The sequence below is a fragment of the Mesoplodon mirus genome (genome assembly GCF_964341445.2).
Source record: "Mesoplodon mirus genome assembly, chromosome: 13".
Taxonomy (NCBI): domain Eukaryota; kingdom Metazoa; phylum Chordata; class Mammalia; order Artiodactyla; family Ziphiidae; genus Mesoplodon; species Mesoplodon mirus.
The window spans coordinates 15495796-15509721 of NC_138989.1; the positions used below are offsets into that span (position 1 = coordinate 15495796).

At 46.0% G+C, this 13926-nt stretch overlaps 1 protein-coding gene across 1 annotated transcript in view; it reads right to left on the minus strand.

Moving 5' to 3' along the window:
• The window catches only part of OAS2 (2'-5'-oligoadenylate synthetase 2), a 32864-nt gene extending 19209 nt beyond the window's left edge, over nt 1–13655 (minus strand). Inside the window, exons 1-6 of the mRNA XM_082640578.1 lie at nt 13356–13655; nt 12274–12562; nt 10860–11044; nt 7161–7393; nt 5648–5801; nt 4432–4560 (exon numbers count right to left, since the gene is read on the minus strand). Of these exons, the coding sequence (XP_082496704.1) occupies nt 4432–4560; nt 5648–5801; nt 7161–7393; nt 10860–11044; nt 12274–12562; nt 13356–13535 (1170 nt within the window). The 5' untranslated portion in view covers nt 13536–13655. The remainder of the gene's footprint in view (nt 1–4431; nt 4561–5647; nt 5802–7160; nt 7394–10859; nt 11045–12273; nt 12563–13355) is intronic.
• Nucleotides 13656–13926: the final 271 nt, after the last annotated feature.

Here is a 13926-nt window from a genome sequence, read left to right on the forward strand (position 1 = left end):
AACTTGGCTAGGACCATGGTACTCAGATATTTGGTCAAACAGTCTTCTAGATCTTTTTCTGAAGGTATTTTTGAGATGAGATCAACATTTAAATCAGTAAACTTCAAGGAAAGCAGATTACTCTCTATAATGTGGGTGGGTCTCATCCAATCAGGAGAAGGCATGAATAGAAAAAAGCCTGGGGACTTCCTTGGTGGCACAGTGGTTAAGAATCTGCCTGCCAATGCAGGGGACACAGGTTCGAGCCCTGGTCCAGGAAGATCCCACAGGCCGCAGAGCAACTAAGCCCATGCGCCACACTACTGAGCCTGCACTCTAGAGCCTGTGTGCTGCAACTACTGAGCCTGCATGCTGCAACTACTGAGCCTGTGCGCCTACAGCCTGTGCTCCGCAACAAGAGAAGCCACCACAATGAGAACCCTGTGCACCACAACGAAGAATAGCCCCTGCTCGCCGCAACTAGAGAAAGCCTGCGAGCAGCAACAAGGACCCAATGCAGCCAAAATTATAGATCAAAAAAAAAAGAAGAAAAAAGCCTGATCTCCCCCAAGGAAGAGGGAACTCTACCAGCGGATGCTTCTCTGGGTTTCCAGCCGGCCAGCCTACCCTGCAGAATTTGGACTTGCTGGCCCCTGCAATGGCACAAGCTGATTCCTTAAAACAAATCTTTCTCTACATCTAGATCTATAAAGCCTATTAGTTCTGTTAACCTCAAAAGTAAAACAGCCAGTTATTTTACCAGCAAAATGGCTTTATTCGGGAACAGCAGAGAATTTCAATTTGGGACAAGCAGGCTATGGCAAAAGCCAGAGGCAAGTCCAACAAACAAAGAAGAGGAACATTATTTTATAGAGAAAAAGGAGGAAGTTGGGAGGGGTTGTTTTGAACGAGTCCATCGGAGAAAAGCAAGAATTCAGGCTGATGACAGGTGATTGGCTTAGTTGTCGGGCTAGTCGGTTTCCTCCAAGAGATGCGATGTACATCTTTCCTGTCCAGGCCTGTCATTGACAGTTTTTTCCTGTTGATGCTTCTTCTTGTTGGGGTCTGTTGATTGACTGTCTTTCCTATGACTGAATTCCGGTGGTACTTGAGGTGTGTGAGAGCCCCCCCTTCTAGTCTCCTGACTCCACTTAAAATGAGGTTTCCCTTTAAGAGTTCATGTTCACCGTTCAGTTTCTCTGGTGAAAGTTGATTATCACACCTGCGCATTAAGCGCCCTTCCCTGCCCTTATCTGACTTCTACTGTAACACCTAGAGGTAGTCTGGGTGGGCAGAGGTCATAAGCCTTCTTTTCTAGATAAGAACATAGAGGCTCAGAGAGTTGAAAAAATTTGCCCAAGGTCACACAGCTTGTAAGTTGTCTGACTAGGTTCTAACTACCTGCTTTCCAAAGTCTGTGCTTTATTTTTATTTTTAAAATATTTTATTTTGAAATCTTTTGAAGCACAAAGAACTGTCTCATATCCTTCATCCTGAAAATATTTTACCACATTTGCTCCTCATTCTCTATGTATCAGTATCATTACTACTGAGCCATTTGAGTGCATGTTGCAGGTAATTGGGCAGAAGCCAAGAGATTTCCTATATACTGCGCCCCCCCCCGCCTCCTCCCCCTCCCCCAGCCACACAGTCTTGCCCACTACCAACATCCCCCAGCAGAGTGGGAGAGTGGGACACTTGTTACAAGTGATGAACCTTCATGGACACATCAGAATCACCCAGTCCCCTTCACTCTTAAATACTTCCATATGTACCCCCTAAGAATATGGGTATCTTGTTACACAAACACAGAATGACAACCCCATTCAGAGTTGGACCTTTGATACAATGCTGTCATCTCTTATAGCATATACAATGGATATATTCTTATATTCAATTTTTACCAGTTATTCCAATGTTGTTCTTTACAGCAACCCCCCTCCCCCAAATCTAGGATCATGTTACATTTAGATGTCATGTGTCAGAGATGGGTCTCCTGGGAAGCCACTGGGAAAGGGATGGTGACTTTTTATTGGGGGAATCTCTCAGTGTTCTAATGGTCCATCCTTGTAGTTTGATGGGGCAGATTGAGCGTCCCTCGTTTGTGGCCCATTTAGTTTGCCCCCGGGGACACCATATTTTATGACCAGCTCCTTAATTCTCTGTGGGTCAGGCCATCCCGACTGCCCCTCCACCCTACCACTCAGGAAGAGAAGTGTGTCCACGTCACGGGTAAGTGTTGTCTCATGGCCGCTATGATTTTGGGGTTCGACCATCTCCAGTGCTGTTAGGAGGCCTGTGACAGTATCTTCTATGGAGGAGGCCACCCGAGCTTCCTAGTGATACTGAGTCCTCTCACTGGCGTATTCTTTATGGCCTCGGTAATGTATTCTCTGCTTTTCCATGGGAGATAATTTGGTGGCTTTTCTGGACTTATATGGCACATCCACCCAAGCACATCCACTTCCCTGACCTTTGAATCCCATCTTCCACCATCTCCCATGGGAATATCAGCATTTTGTTCTCACCCAGCAGAGGCTCTCACTTTTTCCATTCTAAGAGCCTGGCTAACAGCAACTCTGCACCGTCTCCTGGGGTCCTTGCCGGGGTGTGAAGTCCTGAATTCCAGGAGGGGACTTCCAAGTCAATAAACTCTTCCGCATCTGACCTGACACTGTAGCCCCTTGATCAAGTGCCCTCGGGGTCACTTCCACACACACCCGCCTGACTTTTGCTGCTACACGCTGACCGGGTCGTCTGGCTGTTTGGGATATAGGTCCATCCCTCCCTCAGCAGGCCCAGCGCGCCCCCCGCTGGGCTATTTTGGGACTCAACCCTACTCATAGTCCTAGTGGGCAGGAGGGGAAGTGGGTGCTGGTCCTGCGGGGTCTTATGGAAGAGAGACCTCTGCAGAGTCTCCTTGCAAGGGGGGAGGTGCTAGCTTCTAACAGAAGGGTAGATGGGACATTTCTGAACCCCAGGTTCAGAGGAGTCTGGGGATTCAAGATTCTCAGGAGCTTCCACTCTTATGTCCACAGTCTATGTGTCAGGGTCCCATTCTTTCCCAAGTAGGGTCTTGACCTTGCTTAGCAGGCCCGATTATTTTGAGAGTATATAACTCTTACACCAACTAGGATGGCGATAATCAAAATGATGATGAATTACAAAGTGTTGGTAAAGATGTGGAGAGACTGAAACCCCCATTTATTGCTGAAGGGGATGTAAATGGTGCAGCTGCTATGGGCTACAGCAAGGTGGTTCCTCAAATGGGGGTGCAGGGAGGGACTCCACCCTTATCTCCTTTGGCTAAACATTAGATCTGCCAGTTTTTGTTTCCCTGGAAGGAACTGCCCAGAATGGGGCTTTCTCTCCGGGGAATCAAAAATTTATGACTCCGGTGCTCCAAGTTTCATTCCAGCATTTCCGTCATCCCTTACACAGTTTCTCCTCTGTTTCCAAATCTCATGAATTTGGACTTGAACCAACAGCTCCCAATACCAGTACCCCAGACTTTTCTATAACCTGGGCCGGCTGGCTTTACACAAACTATCAGAGCTCAGCTGAGAGAAATACTTATTAAAATCTTTTGTTCAAGAAACAAATTGCTTTATTGTTTCTTGTGGTCATACAAACAGTACAAACTTACGGCCAAAAATTAATAAAATCTGAAAATTCCAAAAAAGTATACAGATTAGCACATCTCGATTGGGTCCAGCTACATTTCAAGTGCTCAATAGTGACTACAGGGAAGTTCTAAAACTTTTCCTGGATAAATAATCAGAGAGGTGGACAAAGGATGAACCAAAGATGTTTGTCTCAGGATTACCTGTAATTGAAAATTGGAAGGATCCTAGTCTATCCAACAGTAGAATATTCCACAAAATGTCAGCTCCATGAGGCAGGGATTTTTGTCTGCTTTGCTCATTGCTATGTTCCAGTGCCCAGAACGATGCTTGGCACATAGCAGGTGCTCAATTAATATTTTAAGTTGAATCAACGAATACGCACACACACATACACACACACATATAATATGCGGATATACTTCTTGGCTCTGTGCCTGGTGGTTAATTAACACCCAACAAATGCTATTTGCTACTATTTTTGTTGTTATTGACAATAAATTGGACCACAACCCTCCCACCAGGTACAGAGAAGAGCGTGAAGACTGGGATTCCTCTCTTTTGTCTGAGTCTCTCCTGCTGTCTCTAGAGGATATTGTCGGAGAACAGGCTCTGGTGGGGAGGGAGCTGTGGGAAAATGCTACCTGTAAAACAAGAGAGAGCATAGAATAGCAGGAAGGATGGGGGTCAGGAGACCTGGATTCTGGACCCAGGTCTGACACCAACTCATGGCCCTCTTGGGATCGAGGCCCCCCGCCCCACCCCTAGAAATGAGGGGTCTGGCCCAGATGGCTCCGGAGACCTTGCCTTTAGGAGATTCTGGCATTCAGAGGATGGCACATGTCCAATTCTCTTCCACCTGGGGAGGGGCTCCTCTCTGGTGTGTGAGTCTCGGAGAGGTTCCATAGCGCTGTCTAAAACCATAGGTCTTGTATATCAGGTCACTATGGTCTTTGGGCTGAAAGGATGAAGCACATGATCACACTGGAGAGCTGGGCCTCGCACCTTGGCACTGGGTCTCAGTGAACATTTATGGTGGACAGGTGGACACTGTGATGTGCCACCTGGATCCCCTTCGAGGAAGGACACATCCCCTCCTGAGTTGTCCATTCAGTGGCTGATCCACGTTAGGGTATAAAGACCTGCCACCGCAGTCTTCTGCAGGACAACTCTGAAGGCCGCTGAAGCTCCAGGGCTCCCCAGCTGCACCTCTCCCTGTGCTGGTACCCGCTTAATTCCCCTCCCTTACACAGGTGTTGGATCCAATGGTCCTCCCCTGAAACATCCTGCACATAAACTTCATCCCAGAGTCTGTTTCCTAGGAAACCCATCTATGGCATCATCAACCCTCCCCACCCCGGCATGAGAAAGATCTCTACTCTTGGAGTGGGAAGATCAGGCCCTCAGCCCCTACTTAGCTGGGTGACATGCCCACATCCTCAGTTGCTCTGAGTCGCTCATTTGTCACATGATATTGAGGGGGGAGGGGATACAAGGCAGGATGTTTAGCTCAGTGGAATAGACGCTGGCGTTGGAGTCTACCGAGTTAGGATCCCAGCTCTACCACTCCCTAGCTGAGTGGCCTTGAGCAGGTGACTTCACCTCTCTGAGCCTCCTTTTCTCATCTGTAAGATGGGAGTAGAAAACATATCTCATGGGGTGTTGTGAGGATTTAATGAAATAATGAAATTTAAGGGGCTTAGAACAGAACCTGAGCCCAAAGCAGGTATTTATTAAGTGGTGGTTGTTATTGTTTATTTTTCTTCTTAGTGGAATGAGCCAACTGGAGCTGTTAAAAAAGTTACTTCCAGACAAGGAGGCATTAATTAAAGAATGAACTCTGGATGAGGGATGTGAGAAGTCCAGGAACTCTCTGTATGGGGCCAAAATGATTGTAAAATAGAGAGCACAGCCTGACACTATATGAATGTGAGTGACCTCTAGCAAGAGGCAGTTTCTTAGGAAAGAATGGTCTCTATCTACATGCCCCAGGCTGTGTGGAGGGGGTGGGGGAAGGACGGCAGGAAAGAAGCAGAAGGTCTCACCGACACATTCCAGGAGGCTACTGGAGACCCATCCCCTTTCTTAAAGCATGGGTAACTCAGCCAGGCTCTAGCCTCTTGTGCCAGCCGCTGCCAGCTATATGGGTTTCCACCACCAACGTCTCCTGTAGGGTCAGCCGGGTCCAGAATCACAGGCCTGAAGAGCAATATTTAGAGAGAGAATAGGTGAGAAGCTGGGCTATGTCTGGGGAGTCTAGATGCTCCTGGAAGAGAAAAGTACCAGCCTGGCACAGGCTGGGACTCAGGGCAGCAGGAGGGGTCCAGCAGGGCACTGCTCCCTGGGGTGTGTCCTGGGTGCCCTGCCCTATGGAGCACAGTGAACAGGGGGAGGAGCCTCGCATTTGGGCTTCCATAGACTTCGGTTTGAATCTTACCTCTTCCCTTTATTAGGGGTGTGACCATGGGCAGGTCTTTTTTTGTGTGTGTGTGTGGTACGTGGGCCTCTCACTGTTGTGGCCTCTCCCGTTGCGGAGCACAGGCTCCGGACGTGCAGGCTCAGCAGCCATGGCTCACGGGCCCAGCCACTCCGTGGCATGTGGGATCTTCCCGGACCGGGACACGAACCTGTGTCCCCTGCATCGGCAGGTGGACTCTCAACCACTGCGCCACCAGGGAAACCCTGGGCAGGTCTTTTGACCTCTCTAATCCTCAGTATCCTCATCTGTGAAATGGGGAGAACTGAATATCCCTACCTCAAAGGATGTTGTATGAGGATCTAGACAAGCATGTGAAATGCTCAGCAAGTAATTGGGACATAATAAGGGGTCCATACATGGCAGTTACAATAATCATAATTTTTACTATGCTATTAGAGTGTGTTAGTCTTATAGCAAGCTCTTAGTTCCTGGGAGCCATTATTATTATTGTTGCTGCAGCTGTTGTTATTTTAGTTGAAATTTCAGCTGTTTCACTCATGTTTTGTTAAGGTTTGGACAAGCTCTTTACCTTTCAGAATCTTGGTTTAGTCATCTGTAAAGCAGGTAGCATAGTGCCTGCCTCACAGGGTTGCTTGCACATTGTTTTTAAACTTAGATGGAAGGGCTTCCCTGGTGGCGCAGTGGTGAAGAATCCACCTGCCAATTCAGGGGACATGGGTTCGATCCCTGGTCCAGGAAGATCCCACATGCTGCGGAGCAACTAAGCCCGTGAGCCACAGCTACTGAGCCTGTGCTCTAGAGCCTGTTCTCTGCAACAAGAGGAGCCACCGCAATGAGAAGCCTGTGCACTTTAACAAAGAGTAGCCCTTGCTCGATGCAGCTAGAGAAAGCCTGCACGCAGCAACGAAGACCCAAAGCAGCCAAAAATAAATATATAAATATATTTTTAAATGCTTAAAAAGACTTAGATGGTAGTAGTCAAGTGCCCAGCAGAATGACTAGTACCAGAAGATGATCAATAAATGCGGAACTCTCCCACTTCCTACATTTCCAAGGTGCCACAGCTGTAATCAGGGGTTCATTTATGTGGGGAGCTAAGCCATGTGGGGATGGAGTACCTGGGTTTTGCAAGTTGCCTTAACAGGTATTGTCCAATAATAGGGTTTTCAAAGTCATAATACTTCTCCCAGTAGATGCAAAGCTTCTGATGCTTCAGGACTAATTCCAAGACCGTCTGAAATCCCTGAGCTGTGCTGAATCTTGTTTCCATGCTTCCTTGCTCCCAAGCATAGACTGTCAGAAGCTCCAGGGCATACTGTGGGGGCAGCGGCTTCCCAAGCTTCTCCTTACACTGAGTAGAGGAAAAACAATCAGAAAAGTGGGTTTCTCTAGCTTTCGTGTAAAGCACATTTCTCATGGACCAAATTCAGCCTGCCACTTGTTTTTGTGTATAAAGTTTTCTGAGAGCAAATCCGCACCTATTCATTTATGTGTAGTTTATGGTGGCATTCATGCTACAAAGGCATTGTTGAGTATTTGTGACAGAGACCGTGTGACTTATAAAGTCTAAAATATTTGCTAACTTGCCCTTTACGGAAAAAGTTTACTGACCCCTGGTTAAAGGCTTGCACTCTGGATTCTGACTGATGTGGGTTTGAATCCTGGCTCCACCATTATCTGATTCTGAGCAGACAATGTAGACTCTTGGAGCCTTATTTTTTCTCATTTGCCAAGTGAATGGTAATAATTGCACCTTCCTCAGAAGGATACTATGAAAATTAACTGAGAGGAAGGACTTGTAGTGTTCCTAAGAGCTTGAAGAAGCAAACAATTTTTTTTTTCTGGAGGAAGATATTTAATCCAAAGTCTCCAACTCTATCACAGATAATTTTCATGTACAATGACCATCACATAAGTATCCAGGCACACAAAGAAATAAGACACCCAGAGTGATGACTAACCAAAACAAAAAAGAAAATAGTAATAAATCCACAAAACTTTAAATATTGAAGATTTAAATACAGGCTTTAAAATAACTAGGAACATTATGTTCAAACATATAAGCGTTTGAAATAGTAGGTACCTAGAAGCCATAAAAAGTAACATGGCAGACTTAAAAAAGAATGAAATAGAAATCCTAGAACAAAAATGACAAAAATGTAACTAATAGCTCAGTAGCATAGACATAGTTAAAGGAAAAATTTGTGATTGGAAGGTAAATTAGAAGAAACTATTCAGAATAAAGCATGGAGAGAGCAAAAGATTGAAAATGTAGAACAGGGTATAGAGATTTGGAAGAGAGAACGAGGAGGTCTAACATACATTTTATGGGAGTTCTAAGAGGCAAGAAGAGAAAGGGAGAATGACAATATTTTAGGAGAATGGCTGAGAGTTTCCAGAACTGATGAAGGATATCCACAGATTCAGGAATCCCAGTGAAGGACCCCATGAACCCCAAGCAGGACAAATAAAAAGGAATCATCATTAAGACACATCAGCTTGAAACCAAACAAAATCAAAGTAAAAGTGAAACATATAAATGCAGCCAGAGAAATAAGATAGATTTACCTACAAAGGCACCACAGTGACACTGACAACTGACTTCTCACTAGCAACACTGGAAGATGGAATGATATATCCAATGTACTGAAATGAATACCAATCCAGCAAAAATACCTGACAACAATGAAGGGAAAATCAAGACATTTCCAGAGAAACAAACACTGACATGTTTACTATCAGAAGACGGTCACCAAAAGCAATCTTAAAGGGCATATTTCAGGAGGAAGAAAAACAATCCCAGATGGAAGGTGAGAGAGGTAGGATAGAATCGATAGTGAAGAAAGCAGTAAACACACGGGTAGATTCAATGATCATTGGCTCTGTAAAACAATAATAATGCTTTGGGACACTTGACAATATTGAGAGACTTAAAATATACAACAAAAGTAGGAGGTAAGTTAAAGGTGGTGATGATGGGGCTAGAGGAGTTAAAGTATTGTACGATTCCTCTATTATTCTAGAAGAGAGAAGAGAGAAAAAGAGAAAGGGGAAGGAAGGAAGGGAGTGAGGGAGGGAGGAATTAAAGGAGAAAGAAGGAAATAAAGAGACAATTCTTTGCTGCGTAGGACTGTCTTGCTCATTGTAAAACAACTAGTATTCCTGGCTTCTTTCCACTCATTATCAGCAGCATCCTTATCCCACATCACAAAAATGTCTTTATGAAGCTTCAGTATGTCTTGGGGGGCAGTGTTGCACTTGTCAAGAACCACTTTTTTAGTTCTAAAACGCTCAAGTGCCATGATCAAAATGCTTGCAAAGCAAATTGAGATGTCTAGCAAATGAAGTGTTGTTTTTAAGTAGGAAGTTTATCCTTAATTACTTTCTTTAACTCAATTTATTCATCTAAATATATATAGAATGCTTATTACATGTTAGGTCTTCAGTCCAAAGACCCAAATGCTGTTTTTGTTTTTGTTTTTGTTCTGCTGTTTATTAGCTGAAAGTGTCTTCTGACACTTAGTTTCTCTTTCTGTAAAAGGGGTTTAATAATAATACCCTTAACCAGGTCACAGAATCACCATGATGCTTAAATAAGATATGGGACATTTGAAAGTAAACAGAAATGAATATCACATCCACAAAATTTTAAATATGATGAATCTGGCATAAGCTTAGTGCACAATCCATGTTAGCTTTTATGATGTGTTGTCCTGTGGCAGCTCAGAGAAAGGACATTTATTAGGACCGACTATATGCCAGGTATCATGGTATGTGATTTACTATTGCTGTGCCATGTTACTCTGCAAATGAGAAAACAGGAACTACGGAGATGTTAATTCACTTGTCCAAAGCCAGACACCTAGGAAGTGAACAGAAGTGTGTGTGTGTGTGTGTGTGTGTGGTGATGGTGTGGGGACGTAGCACTCATTAATTCATCTAACAATTATTTTTTGAGCTCCTATTATGCACCAGGCACTGTTCTAGGTCCCTGGGATACAGCAGGGATTCAACCATATAAATCCTTCTGTTCCTGTCCATTTTTAGTGGGGAGATAGACAATATACAAACAAATAAGCACATGCAAAGGCCCTGAGGTTGGAGTAGAGTTTCCCTCCTGGAGGATTAATGAAGAGGAAAGCATAGGCTGGGGGGGGCGGTGAGGGGGCAGAGACTGGGGCTCAGAGAGGTCGAGGGCAGATCTTGTGAGCTTCTCAAGATGACCTCGAGCAGGGTGAGAGTGACACAGGAGGTGACGATGGATGAATTATAAATATATTTTAATACAGGAAAAACATCATTTGCTGACAGGTTGGATGGGGGTGTGTGTGGAGAAGTCAAGGATGACCCTTGGTGTTGTCCAGAGTAACTGGAAGGGTGGAGTCGTTATTTCCTGATACAGAAGACCAGGAAGAATGAGACACCTGAGTCCACTGGCACCTGTCCTGGGCCCTACCCTTCTTCTCCCTTTCCTTTCCCCCCCTCCCCACAACCTCTACTCTTCCACCTTCTTCCTCTCATCCTCTCCCTCCTTGTTCCCTGCCTTCTCCCCTCCTTCATGCTCTTTCCCTCCTCTCCATTCATCTCTGTCCATCTCTCTCCTTCCTCCCTCATCCTTTCTGATTCCTCTCCCCTCCCCTCCCCTTCCTTCTTCCCCCTCCCGCTGCCTCCTCCTTGCTTCCTCCCCACACCTCTCCCTCCTCCTTCCCTCCCTCTATTCCACCCCTCCCTCCTCCTCTTGTCCTCACTCTCTCCCTTCTCTCCCTCCTCCTCCTCCTCCTCCTCCTCCTCCTCCGTCTAGATGGGACATGCCATACCATTTGGTACCAGTGCTTCACAAGGCGGATGAGGCTCTTCAGCTTGGTTGGACGATCCTTCAGGAAGGCTCGCTGCAGTTCTGTGAAGCAGGGGGAGAACTCGCCCTCTTTCCCCAGGGACTCGCACTCTTGGATAAGCTGGATGTAGACTTTAGGGTCAGGTCTGTAGCCTCTGGTCAACTGACCTGTTGGGAATTAATCCATAATGTGAGGATGTCAGCTTTTCTCTGAGTTTCTTTCAATCCCTCTGAGGAGACAAGCTCACTGACCATGAGGTGCAGTGGAAAGGTCAGCAGGCCCAGAGCCAGGAGGCCCGAGGGCCATCCCCAGTCCTCGCTACTCCCATCTCCACTGCCGTCACCCCATCCAAGCCAGCATCATCTCTCACCTGGACACAGCAGAGATGGCAGCAGCCTCCCTCCTGGATCCTCCACAGCCCATTCCCTACCCAGCACCCACAGAGGCCTTTTAAAACCTGATCCTTCCACTTCTTGCTTCCCAGGACATCTGAATAAAATCCAAAGTCCTCGCAGTGGCCCAGGAGGTTTGGTGTGACCTGTCTCCTGCCACCTCTGCCATCTCACCTCTTGCCTTGATCCCTTTGCTACTTACTCCCCTGGCTATTTCACTTCTTCAAATATGCCAAGCTCATTCCTGTCTCAGGGCCTTTGCACTTGCTGTTTCCTCTTCCTGGAGCCCCCAGGTCTTCCCAGGTTTGGCTTCCTCTCATCCCTCGGGCCTCGGGTCAGAGGTCACCTCCCTTGTTGCCCTAAAAATGCCCTCTAAGCCCCATCATTCCCTTTTGAATCACCATATTTAGTTTTTGTCACAACAAGTTATCCTTTCATTTATGGTATTTAAATTATTATTGTCAGGCTCCAGAAGAGAAGTTCCCTGTGTGTCTCATTTATGGCCATAGAACAGTGCCTTGCACATGGAAGGTACTCAGTGCAAATTGAGCCTCAGAGATGTACTGCTTCCTGTCCCAGTGTTCCTGCAGATTGTCTACAGATTCCAAACCTCAGATAAATTTGATGATATTTCCTTATGCTTTGGATAAAAGATGAAATTAACATACTGTGTTTACACCAGATATACACTGCCTCATTTTTGGAAAGAGAAGATTCACACACTTTGCCAAGAGTAAAACTAGTAAGCTTGGCAGGTGTTCTATAAAAATATGCTGCTCCCAAATTGTACCAATTTGTTGTTAATGTCACTGCAGTGGCTGAGTATGACCCTAAACATTCTTGCCCCAGAAGAGATGCTAGGATCTCCTCTCCACTTGAAGGGATGCCCTGTTTAATAAGACTCTCAAAGTGAGAGAGATTTCTGCTCAGAAACATGAAAAGAGAGCAGAAGAAGCCCTGACATAGGACAAAGGCTGAAACACCTTGTGGCTGAGAGTGCTCACCCAGGGCATCAAAAGCGGGCAGGACATCAAACTGCACCCACTCATAGAGCTGAGGGGATCTAAGCACGAAGCTGAGAGCACGGGGATTCTCCCATTGCTGTTTCTGGACCTCAAACTTCACTTCAAATGTTTTCTCCCTTTGACAGGCTTCCAGCTGTCTCCTAATTTCCTTGATGAATTCTCCTCGGCGCTGAAGTTGTTCCTGAAAACTTTTAAGATTGGTGAGGAAGACGACGAGGTCAGCATCTGATCGGCCCCTGAGGGTCGTGCCTTTGCCTGAGGAGCCACCCTGAAAAAGGTGATGAGGATGAGAACTGATATTTATCATTGAGAAGAGCCTCCCTAAATAAAATGCTGAGAACAATCACTACCATTTTGAGTACTAGCCACTGTTCTGAAGGCATTACCAGTCTTAACTCCTAGAATGCTCACAAGAACTCTGTGATTTAGCTACTATTATTATCTGTTCCCATTTTCCAGATGGGGAAACAGATGCTGAGAGAGATTATGTATCAGCCTAATCACACAGCTAGTAGGTGGCAGAGATGCAATTCAGTCTGTGTTCTTTACTCCCTGTTCTTTACGATCTTATGTAATTAATACTGTAAACTGGCCCCTGGCTTATTTTACTTGATCTGCAAGCCCTGCAAAGTACTGGGAATTATGGATGATGAAATTGAGGCACAGAGAGGTTAAGTGACTCACCCAAGATTTCACAGCAGCAGGTGCTATCTGCTTTCAAAACTTATACTCTTAACCAGCTCATGAGTCTGCAGGAATGGTGAGTTCCCAGCCTGGTCAATGATTAGCGGATTGTTGATACAGCTGGGCTTCAGTTTGTCTATCTCTGTGGTGGATGTGACATAGGTGGTTTATAAACTTCACCTGGGCATTTGTTAAAAGCTTACAGATGGAGGCCCTCACCCCAAAAGCTACTTTCACAAGCTGCGGTTATAGTTTTGGCATGGATAAATCAGAAACCACCAGCCCCAGAGATCTCAACCTTTTGCTCTCTGTCTGTCTCTGTGGAAATGCTTGCTCTTCCAGCCTCCTTCTCCCCAGCCAGGCAGTTCTGGACTCACCTTCACAACTTTGGACACCCAAACAGGGTGGGGGGCCCATAGGAAACACCTCTCCTTCAGGAAACTGCAGATGATATGGATGGCTTCATGGACCTGTGTGTGGAAATCCTCGTCTGGCAGGAGGTGGTCTTCGATGAACTTGTCTAGAGACCTGGCCGGGGTATCACTGAGCTTCATCATGATGCTGGGACAGGAGAGCCAGAGGGGACAGAGCTGGAGAGGAAAACCTTTTAGCTTCGATCTCTTCTGCTGCCTGGGTCCAGGAGGCTGTTAGTTTCATTTCATTGGAAGGGAGGAGGTGTGCCCTGAGTCAGGGCTGCTGTTGCTTTCGTTTCCTTGGATGGGAGGAGCTTTGCCCTGAGTCTTTGTCTCTCAGCAAATCAAACATTCCTTTGATTCTGAACCCTGTTCAGTCTCCCAGCTCTCTCCTCCAGTATTCCAGAATTACTCCCTGCCTTTAACAGGCAACCTAGAACATCTGGTCTTTTTTCAGACTGTACTCTGAAAAGGTACTTTTTAAGCCAGGTTAGTACTTCACCCAAGAGTAATCATGAGTAAAAACACACTTTTG